This window comes from Microtus oregoni, unplaced genomic scaffold (genome assembly GCF_018167655.1).
Source record: "Microtus oregoni isolate MIOR12 unplaced genomic scaffold, Mior012 000026F_ref0000081, whole genome shotgun sequence".
In the NCBI taxonomy this organism is placed as follows: Eukaryota; Metazoa; Chordata; class Mammalia; order Rodentia; family Cricetidae; genus Microtus; species Microtus oregoni.
The window spans coordinates 1,402,589-1,422,074 of NW_024543085.1; the positions used below are offsets into that span (position 1 = coordinate 1,402,589).

At 40.3% G+C, this 19,486-nt stretch overlaps 1 protein-coding gene across 2 annotated transcripts in view; it reads left to right on the plus strand.

Annotated features, from left to right (window-relative positions):
• The window catches only part of Vps50 (VPS50 subunit of EARP/GARPII complex), a 104,220-nt gene that overhangs the window by 78,309 nt on the left and 6,425 nt on the right, over nucleotides 1–19,486 (plus strand). For both annotated transcript variants that reach the window (XM_041675733.1, XM_041675734.1), the window contains 5 exons: nucleotides 6,808–6,929; nucleotides 9,160–9,240; nucleotides 15,885–16,033; nucleotides 17,326–17,422; nucleotides 17,973–18,131. In XM_041675733.1, the coding sequence (XP_041531667.1) occupies nucleotides 6,808–6,929; nucleotides 9,160–9,240; nucleotides 15,885–16,033; nucleotides 17,326–17,422; nucleotides 17,973–18,131 (608 nt within the window). The remainder of the gene's footprint in view (nucleotides 1–6,807; nucleotides 6,930–9,159; nucleotides 9,241–15,884; nucleotides 16,034–17,325; nucleotides 17,423–17,972; nucleotides 18,132–19,486) is intronic.

The window sequence follows — 19,486 nt, forward strand, 5'->3', positions numbered from 1 at the left end:
CTGCTCTTGATTAAGTTATTGTATTTTTGTAGCTCATTTTAAAATGTAATGCACAATTAAATGGGCTAATAGAGAGTCATCTCTAATAGTCAAGCTTGTAGTTATGTTTGTTAGGTTTTTTTAGATGTTCAGAGGTGTATTTCAGATGGATAGATATTCTTCAGATCTTTCAAAGACTACAGAATATGGCATTTAAAATATTTTAAGAACTTAGAACTTTCCATGAAAAAAAAGACACATCTGCTCCTGGCAGCACGAATCTACTTCAAGAAGATGGGCATCAAAGAGGCCTCTCATGGAGTTTGTTAGCCATTTAGGCAAGAAACTGCTCTTGCCTGGACTGTTTGATGTTATGCTCTGTGAACTGAATATTCAGGACCCACGGAAAAATGACTGCTGAACTTGCCTAAAGGTGAGAACATCCTTTGGGATTCTTGATTCATGAAAGAGTCTGCCAGACATTCTGTAGGCCACAGAAGAAAACAACTGATGGACTTGGCCATCACAAGGGAGAACAGGGATCTTCAGATTTTCTGCTTCATGGAAAAGTCTGCTGGATACTATGTGCCTGAGGGCTGAAGATGGATGCCTGCAACCTTATAGAAGAACTTTGGATGACTGCCCAGGCAGCGAGATGTCTCTGTCAATTCTAGGGTTTTGGAAATTGCTTCCAATGCACTTTTTGTTGACTTAGATAATATTATATCCTTCTGGAGTCTTTGATGGAGTTGAATAGATAGTTATAGTTTTCCTTAGTTATGATAAAAAAGTAGCTATAAATATTATAACTAATTCTTGCTTGATACCTGTTTTGTTATATGTAATTTTACTACATTTTACTACATTTACTTCATTTGTCTAAATGAAAAGGAAAGTTAAAACCTTCCTTTTCATTTAGACAAAAAAGGGGAAATGGCATGGGAAGTCCTTCTGTATATTTGTTGCTTTTATTGGTACCCAAGGGTCCCAATTCGTTAATAGAGGCTGCTTGCTTGTTCCCAAGCACCCAGACTCGAAACAATCACACAGAAACTGTATTATTTGCAGTACTGTTTGGGCAATAGCTCAAGTGCATCTCTAGCTAGCTCTTACATCCTAAACTAACCCATCTCCATTAGTCTGTGTATTACCACGTAGCTGTGGTGGACTCCCGAGGAGGTGTCTGTCTCCTGTTGGGGCTCCATGGCTTCTCACTGACTCCTCCTTTCTCCCTGCATTCAGTTTAGTTTTCCTGCCTAGCTCGATTCTGCTAAGCCACTGGCAGAAACAGCTTTATTCATTAACCAGTAAAAGCAACAGTTTACAGAAAGATTTCCCACACCACTCTCTTGGTCTGTTGGTCTTGTCGTTTCTCAGAAAAGAAATGCGAGAGGTAAATATTGTTCGTTCCTGTTAATTTCTGTGTTCTGCTTTGGTTTGAATGACAGTCCAACTGTGACTAGAACTATAGACTTAAAGTTTGTTTTCTTTGGAGCTTTGAACTTCAAGTGTTCTCCTTGTTCCCGTGTAGATGAGCTCCTAGTGCTTAGCCTCTTTACTTGGTCCTTTAGTTGTACTTTCCCCGTAAGTCATCTCCCACATTCTTACCAGTTTTCAGTACCTTCTAGGAGACTTCTATTGTCCATCTCGTTTGTCTATTTGCTTTTAAAATTATACTTGTATTTCCTACGAGCCCTTCTATATTCACCCTGGTTTTCCTTGTAGTCTCCATGATTTCCATGATTATTGTTCATCTTCTGCGGCCACATCACCTACGCTTATTTCCTTTGTTTCCAGTTTCTCAGTAGTGTCACTCCCTCTGTCCTCCTGTGCTTGGTGGTATTTGATTATCTATTTGTGTCTTCCCTGTGAATTTGAACTTGTTTGGGCCTCGTTACTGCTACTTAGTAAAACCTGTGCTTCTAAGCATTGTACAGAATACAGTGGGCTCAGCTGGCTTCCTGGCAGCCTTTGCTTTATGGAAACAGCCCTGACCAAGGTAAGGTAGATTGTAATCTAGTGCCTGTATCCATGTCATAAGCCTTAGCTTTCTCAATTTAATATTTTCAAAGTTCAGTTGCTCAGCTGGTGGTTCGTCTTGCTTGAATTTAGATAGGTTTATTGTAAACCCAAATTGGGAGCTTAAGATGGAGAAAGAGCCGTGATGTTTGGGTTAGACACGGATGTCATTCATATGGGAGTTAATCAGCCACATGGAGTGCAAAGGCGCTTTAGAGAAAGAATGAAAAAGTCCAAAAGGTAAACAGGAGAGGAAAAAAGGAAAACGTACCTCTTTCTGAGGTAGGGTTCAGAAGTGTGGGCGATGTCCTAGAGCCTGTGGTGGTCCTGGAGTGGCTGTGCTGGGGCATATGCAGGGGTCAAGGAAAGAGAAGTTACCCTAGTAAAAGGCTCACCGTCCTCCTGTCTGGTTAGCAGCCATTAAAGTGAAACTGCCTTCTTGCAGGGTGGGTCCCTTAGCCAAGTGATTGGATTAACTCTTATATTTTGGTGGCTTGTAATACTGGGTCCCCACTAGGCTAAAGAAAGTTTTCCCTTACAGGTCTCTGTAGAGCCCTGATTAAGCCTACTACTACTTCCTTTTGAAGAGGTAACACTGAAATAACTATGAATAGTTCCAGCACTGCGCACCAGAAGGGATGCGAGTCTAGACTGCAGTTTCGGTTTCAGTTCCAGCTATGGACAAAGAGCCGCTAGGCAGGGTCCTCATTTAGGGGAGACAAGGAAACAGCTCTCGTCTGGCTTTCCTTCCCAGAGAACCAAAAACATGCATGGAACTGCTGCTCTGGGGGACTCCTTCACCAAATCTGCCTGTCTGGTTTCTAGCCCCTGTTCTCGTCAGTCTCCCCTCTGAAGATTTCCTAACTGACATTTAAGTGGTCCACCTATCTTGTTTCTTCAAGCCGAGTGGGGTTGTCAGATGTGGCATTTGGGGTACCCTCCAGTGGGGCTGTCTAGTTGACCCTGAAAGTTAGTCCTGTTTGTATAATGAGCTGTGTAGGGAACAAAGCATGGAGATGTGAGGGGAAGAAACGGCAAAAGAGGAGTTCAGTCAGGAGGACTGAAGTTGGAACCCTTTGAGCAGACTCATCACATACACCACGTCACACAATTAGGCATGTGTTAAGACTGCGGCGGAGAACCAGGAGAGGCCAGAGCTTCTCACATGTCTTAATTAAAGTCTTTCAGGATCTCTGGATGTGCTAGGACATCTATCCATTGGGTTCCTTCTCAGGGTAATGTTGCTTTTGACTTCCAAGGTTACAATAGTCTGAGAGTGTTAATCTACTTTCAGGCACTTTGGTAGAGTGGCTAGAATCACAGTAAGCTTCCTCAGATGGCATGAAGGGGAGGGGGGGACGGAGGAGGGGCAGATTTAGTCATCATTTGAGTTTTAGGTTAAAACAACACAGGCCATGTCTCTTAACTTCCGGTGGTGTGTAGTGGAATTGAACCAAGGAGCTGATACCCTATATCTCTACAATGTTTTCCTTATCAAAAAGAGATTCATTAAAATGGTTTTTTCCCCCTGTGGATTTAAGCCTCTGTCTACAGAGTGCAGTCCCTTTGGTTTTTAAAAATCATAACAATCATTTTAATTTTTGGTTTTACTTTCCTGTTGGGAATTTAAAACCGTGTAATATATGTGGTCAAAATTAACATTTCTTTTTTTCTCTTTCTTTTTGTATGCTTGCCTGCCTGCCTTCCTTCCCTGTCAGAGTCATTTAAGGGTCTGATTTTCAGGACCCTCTTAGGCTTAGGAAGAACCCCTGGTTTCTCTAGCCTTTGTGTTTGTTTAACCAGTTATTTTTATCTATAGAGATTATCACCTGCTATTTAATTTTTTTTTGTTTTGTTTTTAAGTGAGAAGTCTTAAGGACATTGGTTTTATTATGTGGTTAAACTTAGCACCCTGTTCCTCTACTGCCCGCCAGGAGGACATTGCAGGTGGGGACATAGACTAGTGCAGTTGTCTCAGCCTGTTCTCAGTGTCTGTGCAGCTTGATTCTGAGTAGCCGCTGCCTTAAAGTTTTCTATCAACCTGTTTCTATCATTTTTAAGATTTATTTTTATATGTGTGTGCGTGTGTGCTCTTGCTTGTGCAAGTGCCTTCAGAGGATGTTGGGTTCCCTCTGGGGCTGGACTTCCAGGTGGTTTTGAGTCTGCTGACATGTGTCTTTGGAACTGAACTCTGGCACTTTATATGAGCATTGCTCTCTATTAACCATGAAGCCATTAATCTAGACTTGGCCATCCATCATCTTTTTTTTTTTTTCTGAAACAGGATTTGGCAAACTCTCACTTGTAGGCCACGTTTGTTTTGTAAAGTTTTATTAGAATATAGACATGCTCATTTGCTTATACATTGTCAACTGTTTCTTGCCCCTCCCTTTTTTGTAGTAGCAAAATTAAGCAGATAAAAAAGAGAGAGGGAAGACCAGTGACACAGTACAGTTGCCATAGAGACTGTGTGGTATGCAGAGGTGAAATCTCCGCCACTTGGTCCTTTGGGGCAAAGATTTACCAACCCATTTTGATATTTTAAGACTTTTTTCTCCCATCCCCCATCACTGTGTGTATATGTCTGTCTGTATTTCGTTTCTTTCTTCAAACCTACTTTCTTTCGCTTCCTATTCCCTTCTCTTCATAGACATGGGCTTAATTCATTGTAAAGGCTTTACTTTCATTAGATTTGAAGATATATGTAAGCCTCCACAAGAACCCAAACAAGGGGCCTGCTCTGCCCCTTGAATTGGAAAGACACTGGAACACTGGGGGACTGCTGGTTCATGCTGCCTTTCACTGACAGCCTTTTGAGATGTGGGAGCGGAGACTTTGTGTGGTTCTTAGACTTTAGCACAAGGCCCAATGTGTTGTTGTATTTAAAAGGGTTTTGTTGAATTAATGCTTCTTTACATTTTCAGTATTGTAAAAAAGTTGTTTTGCTTTTTTTAGGCATCCATTTAAAATTGCTTTTACCCACCTATGTGTCTTAAGATTATATGAACAATGCTTCGTATTAGTAGAAATGAAGAGAAACGGTTTACTATAGACGTGTATGCACCCTGATTTTCTAATGAATCACCTGTGATTTTCTTTCTCTGTTTTTATACTTCTCCTTCCTGGGGTCATGCAGCTTTACTTGTAAGTGACTTGTGGTTTAGAAAATTGTGTGTTTGTACCTGAGTAGAGGCCGGCAGAGCGACCTCAGAATGTTCAAGGAGCAAATCTTTCAGGTACTTTTCAGATGTGACTTTTAGGGAAAGGTCTGGACATATGAAATGATTGCAAAGTTATTTTTAAACAAAAGAGTTGCAGACAGGCATAAGAATAGATTGATTGATGGATTTTGTTTTACTTTGATATATTTGCATTATTTCTTCCTGACCATCTGATTCTTGGAACTTTTTGTCATAAAAGTTGAGGTAATGTTCTCTCGCTTTGAAGAAATGGCATCGATATCTAACATTTTCTTTTTTTCCACTTCAATTAATATGTGGATTTTGTTTTTTGATGGGTTTTTAAATCATGCCGTCTTTAATAGTGCCAATTTAAATTTATAGCTAGCTACAGGTTACGTGGAGTTGAGCCAAGACCTGAGTTATTTTGAAATTCAACACATGGTCTGGGTTAACATTTTATATCTACAAAAGAAGTATAGATAAAGCATTTCTCATGGGTATACATATTTCTTGTTAGAAATGAAATTTCTAATTAGAGACTTGGAGTTGTGTACTTGATAGTTAAAACTTTCTCTCTTTCACATAAATTGATAAATGTTATTTGTCTCTTAATTTTGAGGGGAAACTCAATGTGATCGTATGTTTGTTTAGAAGAGAACCTAGGACTCTATCAAAGGAGAGAGTAAGAAATACCCTGTGAGGGTATTGAACTTCTGTGTATGTGACATGATAAATGTTCTTGGCTTTTGATATATGATTTCACAGAGCTAAAGTTGAATGGCATTGTAGTAAGGGGGCCGCTAGTTAGCTCCCAGCCGCTTAGCACCAAAATAATCACAAAGAAACTGTATTAATTAAATCACAGCTTGTCCCGTTACCTCTAGCTCCTTATTGGCTAACTCTTTCATCTTAATTTAACTCATCACCATTAATCTGTGCATCACCATGAGATCGTGGCCTACCAGCAACGTTTCAGGTGTCTGCCCCCAGCAAAGGCTCCGTGACTTCTCCTTGACTCCTCCGATCTTCCTCTGAGCATACAGCTTACTTTTCCCCACCTACATAAGTTCTGCCCTGCTATAGGTCCAAAGAGGTTTCTTTATTTATTAATGGTAATCATAGCATGCAGAGGGAAATCCCACAGCAGGGCATGGCATTGCTTTCCTTGTAGTTTTCCCTTGCTCAGCTTTCTCACAGTTTCCTCACTTTTGCTGTGGGTATGGAATTTTCAAACAAACAAACCAAATGTTTTTCTCAAGTATGCTGTGTATTACCTTATTGCAGTTAAATATTTTTGAAAAAAAATATTTTTAAGTAGAAGCATCTAGAACAAGGCTTGTGTGTTTCTATTGTGTTATCTGCTCCGCAGAAGAGTGAAGGAATTCCATCAGAATTAGTAGGGAAACTTGGCAGTAGGAGTGTTCAGAGTGCTGCCTTGTAGGACATTCCAGTAGGTTTTGGAACTGCTTCAATTCCCGCCAGCTACTAGAAATGAACTCAGGTGATGAGAAATGCAGTATTTCACTATTTGAGTTTTGATATGACATTCATATTGCCTTTCAAGAATTATATAGTAACAGAACTTAATTTTGTCCTAATTAATCTTTGGGTTCTCATTTCTTTTCAGGGAAGTACATGCAGATGATGAACATTCTTAAGCCAATTGCCTTTGATGTTATCCATTTTATGTCCCAGCTATTTGATTATTACTTGTATGCAGTATATACCTTTTTTGGTCGGAATGATTCAGTAAGTCAACTTTTGGAGGGGAAAAAAAATTTCTTTTCAAATGTATTTATTTCCTCAAATTTGAAGTTTTTTATTCTGTATATATACTTAAATTGTGTTTGTGTATGTGTGAGTGTGTATGTGTGTTTAAGTTTTTATATTCTGTAAAACTAGGTAAAACAATTGAGAATTTTTCATCAGATATAGAATTGTTATGAGATGTCTGTCTGAATGTGTGGTTTATACATTAATTTTAAGCTTTGATATGATAATTGCATATTGTTCACATAGAAAAAGTGAAACAGCCTTTTCTAACCGTGATATATTTTGGCAATGAAAAATATGCAGGCTTCTTTATTTAAACCTAGACCTATGTGCAATTATTATATAATAATTGAGACAACTTTTTAATATTGGCTCACAACCTTAGCACAGATATTTATTAAGTAATTAGTTTTGCTAACTGGTACATGTGCATTCCTCAGAATTATGTCTCCCATACTTACCATACTAATGAGGGATGGAGCAGTGGTTCAAAATACTCATTTCAAGACTTGGAACAGCTAGAATTCTTATGCTTCCCTTGTAGGGCGAAAAAGACATAGCTTCTTTAGAAACTGTCATGACAGTAACTTATAGAATTATATTTATTATGTGACCCAGGAATTTCACTTTCAGATATTTACCCAAGAAAATGAAAATTAATGTAATGGTCAAAGACTGGGATGATCATGGTAGTGTTATACAACAACCCAAACTGATATTCAGATGTTTAGTTAGAGATTGTGTTATGTTTATACTCTCAGATAGATTTAAACAACACAAAATACCAACAGTCTCACACCACAGGTGAGTCTTAAAGGCATACTAAGTTTTAAAAAATCTACAAAAATAAAATTCACTCTGATTCTTTTCAGGAAAACCAAACCATAGTGACAAATGGAGGTCAGGGGTTAAGGGTGGGAGGAGATAGGTGCATAACGTGTGGTGGCGTTTTCACAGGGAGAGAACTCTGCCCCTTAGCTTAATTGCGTTGGCTGAAAGATCATCACAGTGTTGGATATCACACACTTGCATTGACTGATATATAGTTTCATATAAATTTTATTTATTTATTTTTTTTGAGAAAAGGAAAAAAAACAAGTTTCCGCCTCCTCCCAGCCTCCCATTTCCCTCCCCCTCCTCCCACCCTTCTCCCCCTCCTCCCACCCTTCTCCCCTTCCTCCTACTCCTCTCCCCCTCCCTCTCCAGTCCAAAGAGCAGTCAGGGTTCCCTGCCCTGTGGAAAGTCCAAGGTCCTCCCTCTTCCATCCAGGTCTAGGAAGGTGAGCATCCAAACTGGCTAGGCTCCCACAAAGCCAGCACATTAAGTAGGATCAGGGGAGAGATGAATTAATGAAGTGTATAAAGCCTGAATAAATAAATCAACTCGCACAGTGTGTCATGCATCTGCTTTAGTTTGGGTGGGAGGAAGTAAGAATAGAAATGTGTGCATGTTTGTATATGTTCACATAATCACACACTCATCATATCTATGCCTACGTTAATGACACTGTATTTTATAGTTTACTACTAATAACATTTCAGTTTCCTGGGTCACAGAGGATGGTTTAATTTTTTTTGCAAGTACCTGTATGTATTTATTATCTTTAATTAAATTTAATTTCATCAGTTGAGTTATTATACAAGTGACTGACTAACTTGATGTTTCAACATGTAAGCTTTCTCATTTACGGACTGTGGGATGGCATCTGTGAATGCTTTGACTTTTTTTGTAATGAACAGAATTCAATGCTGTGAAATATTTGATAGACCTAAGAGAAGATTTTATTTCAAGTCATAATAGACTTTCTTTAATTCATGTATGAAAAGAATTAGCAATACTTTGTTTTTGCTTCTATGTTAAAACAAAAGATAATGTGTACCAAAGTGAACCTTCTTTCAGAAACAAAATCTTCACTTTTGTTGCTAAGAATATTAACTTGTAAGAAGGAAGTTCTGCTGCATCATTCTTTAATAATGCACAGGGTTGTGAGATGTTCCTGTGACCTTCAAGGCCGTGGAGACTTTGTTGTTTGGGGGGCGGGGGGAAGCTAAGATATGACTTTTTTTTTTTTAATGTGTTGGCATTTTAAAATTTAAAATTCTGGAGCCTGCAGAAGCTAAGTACCTGCGTTAATAAGCTCCACACTGCTTGAGTCTTGTGCAGCAGTTCCTGCAGAGCTGCGTGATGTGGTTTTCTGTATTTTCAGCTGGAATCCACAGGACTTGGCCTCAGTAGTAGCCGACTAAGAACAACGCTAAACAGAATACAAGAAAGCCTTATTGACCTGGTAAGTAATGAGCTGGAACTAATTCACTGTAGTTTGTGAAACAGATAGTCATAAGTCAACTGTAATAAATGTGCATCTGTACACCCGTGAAGTGTCTGAGTCCTTTAGTGTTATGGTTTTTAGTCTCACTGAAAGTAAGAATCTGTTGCTAATAGATTAATCTCTGATTGGGTAAAGACCAAAGATCTGTTCAGGGAATGTCGGACTTCACTTCATAGTCATCTTGACATTCAAGAGCAAAGTTTGGGTGTGATTCGCTTTGTAGCAGGAGCTACTGGTTCTTGACTGGTCTGTTAGATGGTGAACTGAATGGTTTAAGGTTATATATTAATATAAAGGTGATCCTCGGTGGTCTTTAGGCTATCATACACATTGAAAACTAGAAAGGAAACTTTTTTCTTCTGATTGAAGTTACTGTGGTGAGAAACCGCTTGCCAAGACTTCTGTGTGCTTCTATATCGACCCAGTCACCTCTTAAACAAGTGTCCACGTTCCTGGTTTTCCTATGCTGTATACATCGCATGTGTACTATTGTCATGGAGATTTTTTTATAAAGCAACAGTAATATATCTTTTAAGAGACAATAACTGAGTGTGGTGTGGTGATGCATGCCTATGATCCCAGCCCTTGGAAGCTGAGGGAGGGCGATTGAGAGCTCGAGACTCTGTCTTGGAAAGTATTTAGGTGTGTACGTAATGAAATGAAAAAGAAAAACTGACATGTTATATTGCCAAACATTATTATTGTATTATGATTTTGTCAGTATACAAAAGGAGCGATTCTTATCTCTTGTTCTTGAGTCATACATTTTGTTGTTGTGGAGAGGCATGTAGACAAATGTGTTCTATAATGTTTAATATCATGCCGGGCCCTGATGAGTGTGGGGATGAAATGGAATGGGGCGTCCTAAGATAGTGCTTTGAGCAGTGATGGTGTCTCTGATGACCGCTGCTGCAGTAGGAGAGATAACTAGTGTCTGATTTTGGGGATAATTTGGTTCCACACATCTATATCTTGAAGTAATTGTAGGTCATTGATTACAGGATCCCATATATACCACCTGCATTCATATCCCTTGTGTAAAAATAGCCTTATATTTGTATATAACCTACACATAGCTATGTACTGTATGTCATGTCTATATTACATATATACCTAGCACAATATAAATGTTTTAAAAATGGTAGTATGTGTGTCCTTTAGAAATAATGGCATTCAGTACAGGTGTGTGTTCTACCCCTCAAGTATTTTTGAACCATGATCAGCTGAACACATAGGCACAGACCTGTGGATATGGAGGGCTGACAGCATAGCTGTTGTACTGCACTTACCTGGACTTCTGGAAGTGTGCATAGACTATCCCAGGGTCCTTGTATCCTGGTTTAAGCTTGACTTCTTTAGGTTTTGCTGTTTATTAATCATTAATCTTCATTTTCAGATAATGGCTCCTTTTTGACCTGGCATTTATTTCCTTCCTTCCTTCTAACCTGCTTGCCTTTGTTTTTGAAAATCCTTTAGCTTTTGCCTATTTTGATACTTTCCCATGTTTCATTATGCATTCTCTTTGTCTTAGAATCGTGGCTGTCAAATCTTATTCTATGTGGATCTTAGGACTCAACTAAAGTTTTTCTTTTTTTCTGATAGAATGTCTCAAAATCAGTGGTGATTTGAACTTCACCATTAAAATGTTTCTGGCATTTCTCTATCACTTCTGCTTGTTACTAGACTATGATTGCCAAACTATAGTTTGGATTTGACCCTTAAGGCATGGCTTTATGCTTCAGGTTTTGCCATAAGGTGTATTATGGGATCATACAAAAAGCAAACAGTGGTCCCAGGCTACTCAGCTTCCTGACACTAAATCGCTCAGGACATTTGCCTCACTCTTGTGGTGATGACTGGGTGAATTTGTGTCCCCGAGTGGTGAAATTGTCAAATTCAGTCTTATTTCAAAACCACTATGCTTTCCTTTCTTCCTTCCTATTTTTTGTGCACATTTCTTTCTAACTTGTGCTGTTTTATCTTTGGTTGCACCTTATTCTGCTGCTATTTCTGTCAGCCGTTGTGACTCCTTAGGTACTGGATAGCTTCTGTCTCAAATGGTCTGGCTTTTCAGGCCTTAGCCTGACAGAGATTCTGTTCCCACAGGCACTGGCTTTAATTAACCTCTATCTTTTTTTGTATACATAAGACTTGAGATCCATAGGCTGGGGTGAAAACCTGCTAGCTCAGAGAGGCTGAGTAGCAAGTAGCTAACCTCTCCTTGCTGATGTCTCTTGAAAGGGCCATTCTTCTGCTCTGGGGAAAAAAAAAAAGAACCCACAGGAAAAGAGCCGGGGTGTGTGGTGTCTTTAATCCCAGCCTTTGGCAGGCAGATGCAGGGCCAGGGGTCTACAAGAGCAAGCTCCAGGACAGCTAGGACTGTTAGAGAAACCTTGTCTCGAAAAACAAACGACAATCAAACACACAAAAAAAAACAGAAAAAGCTGTACCACTCAAAGACCCTCCCTACTCCTTCTGGTGTGTTTCTCTCTCTTCCAGATGCCCTCTGGTGCTCAATGATTACGTTCTGTCAAGCAGTTGCTAACTCAGCCTCCTAACATAAGGTTAATTTTATTTAATTAATGCAAAAGCCAGCTCAGCGTTCACAGTATGATTGATCCCCCAACAAACACGTCTCAACTTTGTTAGGCCTACCATCTCTTTAGAGCAGACTGACTGTAGGGTATGAAAACCACCAAGCCACCGTCCCTTCTTCAGCTGCTAAGGATTGCTTGAGAATGCTCTGTTCAGTTCCCCTTCGGTAGAGTGCTCACTAGGATGCAATCAAAGCTTTCAAGACAGTTTACATTTATTTCTGAGTGTTTTTTTTCTCTCCCTGTTAGTGTTTATATATATCTTTGCACTGATAAGCCTTGATTTAATATTTTAGAAAATCTGGTTTGCACTTTACTGTACCTCAATCTAAGATTGTTTTAAGTTAGCATATAAACTTTAATTCACTTCCATGGTGACAGTAAACACAATGGAGTCACTGCATTGTTTGGATAGGCAAATAATAAATAGCTTGGTCAGTGTGGAACTAAGTAGAAATACTTTTTATTACATTACTCCTACATGTCAGTTAAAACCTTTGACTTTTTTAGTTTTATTTCTCTACACGTATCTTCTGATTTTCACTTTTAACTTATAAATGCCAAATGGAACCATTTTGATCCTTAAAAATGCTTTTTGAAATTATTTATCATACAAATTCAGTTTAAATTTTAGGAAATGTGTTTTTCACATCCAGGGGAAGTCCTAATAGAGGGAAAGTACATGAGGAAGCAGCAGGTGCGGTTGATGTCCTGCCAGAAATAAGGCTTTAATCTTCTGTTTAGTGACCGTTTTAGTCACTGTGCTATTGCTGTTAAGAGACACCACTTCCAAGATAACTTACAAAAGAAAGCATTTAATTGGGACTTCCTCACAGTTATAGAAGTTCAGTCCATTATCATCATGGTAGGGAGCGTGGTGTCAGGGAGCATGGTGTCAGGGAGCGTGGTGTCAGGGAGCGTGGTGTCAGGGAGCGTGGTGTCAGGGAGCGTGGTGTCAGGGAGCTTGGTGTCAGGGAGCGTGGTGTCAGGGAGCGTGGTGTCAGGGAGCATGGCAGCAGGCAGGCATAGTGCCTCCAACAAGGCCACACCTCCTAATCCTTCCAATCCTAGCAAAGAATTCCACTCCCTGGCATTCACATATGAGCATGTGAGAGCTGTTCTTACTTAAACCACCACAGCAGTGATAACTAAACTGCTTAAAACTTTTGGTCAACTTTCAGTGTTTGTCTGTCTGAGATGGGATCTTGCTGTTAGCCCAGGCTAGTCCCAGACTAGTGATCTCCTGCTTCAGCCTCTTAAATCTGAGATTACAGGTGTGCACTACGACATGCAGCTTGAACATTATTTTAAAGATTAAAAACATTATTTTCAACTTGCCCAGAAAATCTATTCATTTAAGTTCTTTTTATAGTAGCAGGGTAACGGCAGCAAAAAAATAAAACAAAATAAAATTCTGCTTCTGTGCTATTGTGCTCATGGGGAGCTGCTGCCCTGGTGCGTGGCAAACACTCCATTCATTTGTATCAGCCTGACATGTTTGGGGACTGGCGAGTGCAGTTAAGTATAATTTCTTATATGTAAACTCAGTATAAACAAATAATTTCCAGAAAACTTGATGCCTAATACATCGGCGTTAACAGGAACAAAGGAAAACGCTTGCATAAACCCCTCTCAGGCAGCAATTCCAGTGCTCTTTGAATGTATCTGTGGCAGCTTTGTAACTGAAGGGTGATGTTGTTGGGTTTTCTTTTAGTATAGCCCTCGTGGGAATGCCAAATCATTCTGTGACGTTTTACTCTTTTTACTCCTTTGGAGACCCACCACCAAGCTCCCACATAAATCACACACAGTCTTATTTTTTCTTTTAAATGCCCAGCCTTAGCTTGGCTTGTTTCTAGCCAGCTTTCCTTAACTTAAATATCCCATATACCTTTTGCCTCTGAGCTTTTACCTCTTCTTCTGTATCTTACTTTCCACTCTTACTTCGTGGCTAAGCGGCTGACCCCTTGCATCCTCCTCTCCGTGTTTAAACCTCTTTCTCTTCTCTCCTGATAGATTTCTCTTTCTATTTATCCTCTCTGCCTGCCAGCCCCACCCATCCTTCCTCCTGCCTCACTATTGGCTGTTCAGGTCTTTTTAGACCATAAGATGTTTTAGACAGGCAAAGAATGTAACCCACTTTAAAATAATACTCCACAACAGGTGACGCCAACACATTTGTGTTGAAGAGACCAAGGAAGCAGCTGGGCAAGCATTTTAGCCTGTTGTAAAAGGAGCAGCGGGCTGCTTTTCGTCCCCCCTGGCCACCCAGCTAGGTTTACCTGAATTAATTACACGGAAACTGTATTCGTTTAAACACTTCCTGGCTCATTAGTTCTAACCTCTTTTTGGCTAACCTTCCACATATTGATCTAACCCCTTTCTAATAACCTGTATTGCCACTTGACTGTGGCGTACCGGCATGAGTCTAACCAGCGTTGGTCTCAGAGAGGAGAGCCATGGTGTCTGCCTGACTCTGCTTTCTTTCTCCCAGCATTCTCTTTGGTCTACTCCACCTATCTAAGCTGCTGTCCTATCAAAAGGCCAAGGCAGTTTCTTTATTTGACCAATGAAAGTAACACATAGACAGAAGACCCTCCTACTCCATTAGCCCCTCTCCACATTGCTTTGCAATTGCTCATTTATACAACATATGTTCTATTAAACTATTTTGAATTTCTCTTCTAGGAGCTTTTTCAAGATGTAATAGATGCATGCTATTGCCAAGTCATTGCTAGAAAAGGTACTATAAGCTAGACAAAGGTTATGATTAATTAATACCAGTAACACTGGTGGGTATTATTTGTGAGCCAGGGAGTTCTTTTTTAATGCAATTGTAATGTTACTCCCTTGACATCCCCTCAAAAATAGTAAATGCAATTATCTATCTTTGACCTTGAATGTCATGACTACCTAAGTGATTGGTGCGAGGTCAGTATTCTCAGCAGCAGTCTACCCAGATGTCACTCTGATCAGCTGTTTGGAGTGTAAGAATCCAGGATGGCCAACTTCTGGTCTCCAGCTACTCCAGGTTGCCAGTCAAGCACTCCCCAGCTAAGATCTCAAGGCACTTCCCTCTAGCTTGCTTATGATATGCGATGTAGTCCTGTGATGTTCGGGAATGTAACTTTTGTACACTGCTTACTCTTTGCCTGGCTCCTGAGTGCTGGCGAAGATCAGCTAGAAACAGGAAGACTGCTAGTGAGCATGGTGTCGGGTGAAAGTGAAAAGAACTTAAACTTGAGTGTTTTCCTGACCACAGCGCTGTTGGCCTGTTTCAGTGTCTTTCTCCTGGACAGTGCCGAGGACTGCAGCATGTCCGTCGGCATCTCTTACCTAGATCCACACTGACCACCTTTGTTCTCATAACAGTCTGAACCAGATGTGTACAGTGCTGTTAGTTTGCTGTAGGCTTATAACTGCATTCAAGTCCTGCCTTCTTGAGATTATGCAAAGATTACTTTGGTTAAGTCTTGATTGTGAAGTGATTAATGCATCACAATGTTATCTTTGGTTCTTTTTGTTTGTTTGTTTTTGCTATTTTGAGACAGGGTAGCTGTGGTGCCTGTCCTAGAACTAGCTTGTGTAGACCAGCCTGGCCTCCTAGTCTTTTGCCTCCCAATTGCTGGGATTAAAGGTGTGCACCACAACCACCCAGCGTTATCTTTGGTTCTTAAGTATCAGTCCCTCACCTTCCAGATTTTGAGAGATATTTCTGTGTGAAGCAGCTCTTAATGAAGATTCCCTGTGTTGACTCACTTTAGGCCATGTGCATATGGTGCCATGCATCATTGGGTAATCTGTGGAATCATTTAAATTTAGTATAAAAAGGGCAATTCCAATAGTTGCAGATCATAAGAAGAAGAAAGAAGGGCTGAAGCTAAGTATGTATCCGATGCATGCTTGTGCGTGAGTGTGTGCTCTCTGTACCGCCATTGTTAGAGCCGTGTTTTAGTACAGCTTGCTGAGACTTCTGTTTCAGGTGTTGTGTGTGTATTGCCTTTCTAGGAGGTTTCAACTGATCCTACTGCCACACTCACAGCAGCAGAAGAAAGAAAGGAGAAGGTACCCAGCCCACACCTCAATCAACTAGTGATTTTGACATCTGGGGATACATTATATGGGTTGGCAGAGAGAGTGGTAGCCACAGAATCCTTGTAAGTTGTTGAAAGCAGTTGCTTTGCCATAACTATTTAAGGAAAATTATAAAAAGTAAGCCGTGTGTAATTATACTTATTGCTATATAATACTACTACTCCTAAACCACTTAACCACTTAAGCATTGTTGTGAAATATATGTTAGCATAAACTACTAATTGATGATTTTAATTGCATGGTGTGTGTGTGTGTGTGTTATGTGTGTGTGTGTGTGTATTTATGCTCATGTGTATGGAAGCTTTAATGTTTGTGCAAGTATATATCTTTGTACATATGAGAGCCAGACAATTATCTGGGGTATTACTCTTCGGATGTTGCTGGTTTTGACACAGGGTTTCTCATTGGCATCAAGATTGCCAAACTTGGTAGATCAGGAGAAGAGTGAGCCCCAGAGATCCACCTGCCTCTGCCTCACCAGACTGAGATTACAGTGCACCATCACCCCTAGTCTTTCATGGTTCGCTTATATAAATGAATGCAATTAAATATGTTGTGTTTTGATAGTTAACAAATGATCTTGTTAAGGCAAACTTTAAATACTAAGTGGTATATTTCTATTTCTCCCTTGGCCAAAGAATCTATGGTACCTATAGTCCATTGTTATTGTTACATAGAATTCACTTTTGGCATCTGCAAGAATGCCTCTTGATCTTTCTAAACCCCCAAGTTAATTCAGTTAAAGCTTATAACTTGTTCTATAAGGTACAGCCCAGAATAAGGTAAATATTCTCTCGTACATAACAGAAATAGAGAGCGATATTCAGTGTTAGTGTATCTACGGGCAACAATCCAGGTGTACTTACCACCTATCACTCCTGCACCCAGAATAGATGTGTCTGCCTGTATTGAGCCTGTGTCCTGTGTGTTAGGAATGTTTGGTTATTTAAGACAAGTATCCCTTTTGAATCTCTTGAGTTTGAGTCTTTTATATATACTTATTGAGTGGAATCTTTAAAATAAATTCTCTAAAAGACAAGTCATGAACTGGAGAGTTGGCCCAGTGATTAAGAAGACTTGTTGCTTTTGCAGAGGACCTGGCTTTAATTCCCAGCATTAAATTTCCAACATCCCACATGGTGACTCGAAATTATCCATAACCCCAGTCCCAAGGGATCCGATGCCAAAATGCTTCTTCCACTTACTGATAAATGGGCATCCGCTGCTGTGTGGTGCAAAAGAACGAGAAAGTGGTTTCCAGTTGGCTTGTGATGTTAACAAACTCACTACACAGCAGCAGTGACTGGTTCTGAAGCCTGCAGTTGCTTACGCCGTGCTTATTCATTCTCTTTAGGGTGTTCCTGGCTGAACAGTTCGAGTTCCTTCAGCCACACTTGGATGCTGTGATGCCTGCAGCCAAAAAGCCCTTTCTTCAGCAGTTTTATTCTCAGGTAGAGACGATGTGGTCAGTCATTGCACCTGGGAACAGGTAGAGACGATGTGGTCAGTCATTGCACCTGGGAACAGGTAGAGACGATGTGGTCAGTCATTGCACCTGGGGACAGGTAGAGACGATGTGGTCAGTCATTGCACCTGGGGACAGGTAGAGCTGCCACCGTCATTTAAGTTGACAGGGGAGCTGAATAAAATATCCTTCCATTTATGTCTGGCTTCCTGTGGTAAATAAACATCTGAGTAAACATTACAAATTTTAGTCTGGGGGGAAAGAAGGGGGGCACGGAAGAGATAGATGATAGAAGGATGGTATCCCTAGGGTGGGGGTGGGGCAGTGAGTGAGAGTGGAATCCCAAACTAAGGTAACAGGAAGAGAGGGGAAGTGAAAACAAGGCCTTTATCTCATGTTATAATATTTTCTTAATTGAAATCTCTAAATGTATAATTTATATCATTGTATATAGTACATACTAGGAAAGGACAGAACATTCTTTTTAGGTGTAGCACTTTTAGAAGTAATTGTTTTGTTTCTGTGTAACTTTCCAGACTGTCTCAACTGCCAGTGAACTACGCAAACCCATTTACTGGATTGTGGCTGGTAAAGCCATTGATTATGAACAGATGCTTCTCCTCATGACTAATGTGAAATGGGATGTCAAAGAGATCATGTCACAACACAACATATATGTAGACGCATTGCTGAAGGCAAGTGCTCTGGGGACTGTCCTTGCTATTGATCACTTTAAGAGACATGGGCTCTAAAATGGGAGATTCTATTGGTTGCTACTCATTTCTGGGATTGGGGCATGGTGTTGAATTGAGAAACACAGACTCTGAATTTTGTGCCTGTTTTGGTTTGTGATACTTACAGATTTGTGGTTTTGTGGGTTTTTTTTGTTGTTTTAATTTTGCCCCCTGGTTTCTAACGTTGAATTAGTTTGAATGTTGCATACCATGGCCGCCTTCCTGGTAGGACCCCAGCAACCACAGCCCTAAACCTAAGAAGGTGTTTCTACGTAGTTATTTTCTACAGCTCCGTGTGTATTCTTTGACAGGGTCGTGTTCCTCACTCCAGGCTTCTGCTTTTGCTTTCCTGGAATTGAGAGAGTCTTGTTTTTGCAATCTCAATTGCCACTTTAAATTGGAATGTAAAAATAAGTGCATTTTTTTTTTTTTGATTTTTCGAGAGAGGGTTTCTCTGTAGCTTTGGTGCCTGCCCCCGAACTAGCTCTTTTGATTTTTGAGACAGGGTTTCTCTGAAGTTTTTGGTGCCTGTCCTGGAACTAGCTCTTGTAGACCAGGCTGGCCTCGAACTCACAGAGATCCGCCTGCCTCTGCCTCCCGAGTGCCGGGATTAAAGGCGTGCGTCACCATCGCCCGGCTTTTAAGTGCAATTTTTAAATAATGATGTCTGCTCATTTCAAAACAGTATGGCGATTTTATTTTGATGTCATGTTTCCTTGGTTTATTGAGGTAATACAGAAGGTAGGTGCTTTTTGGTGGTGTCTTGTATTTTGTTTGTGAGAATCCAGGTGCCTAGAAAGTACAGTGTCAAGGCTCATGCAGATTAGCACCTGTGGGCTGGGCTGATTTCCCACCAATCTCATTGGCCAGTTGCGTGCCCATGTGATGAAAAGGGGCGGGGCAGCTGTTATGGCATCTTTTGTGAAAGCATCAGTGCCCGGGCATGTGGACTCTGTCCTCATGCTCAGTTACTTTTCAAAGACCCCACTTCCAACACTGTCATTCTGGGGGTTGGGTTTTCAGAAGATGAACGTGAGGTAACAAAACTTTGGAACCATTGTCCATGCCAAATATCCAACCCAGGGGATAAAGGAAAAGACTTCTGTCCTCAGGAAGTACACTGCTGGAAGGCACTGCTTGCTCTCACATCTTAATGCTTTGAAAAATCATTATTCTGAAGAAAAGCCAATATTATTCAGATTATTTATCTGAATCCATCCTTTTTAGTGGCCCATGGCCATCTTTAAATGTACAGATTAGTTTTCTGATACTTTCTGTTCTTTGTGTTACTTTCCTGATTTAAATTGTGAGAGAAC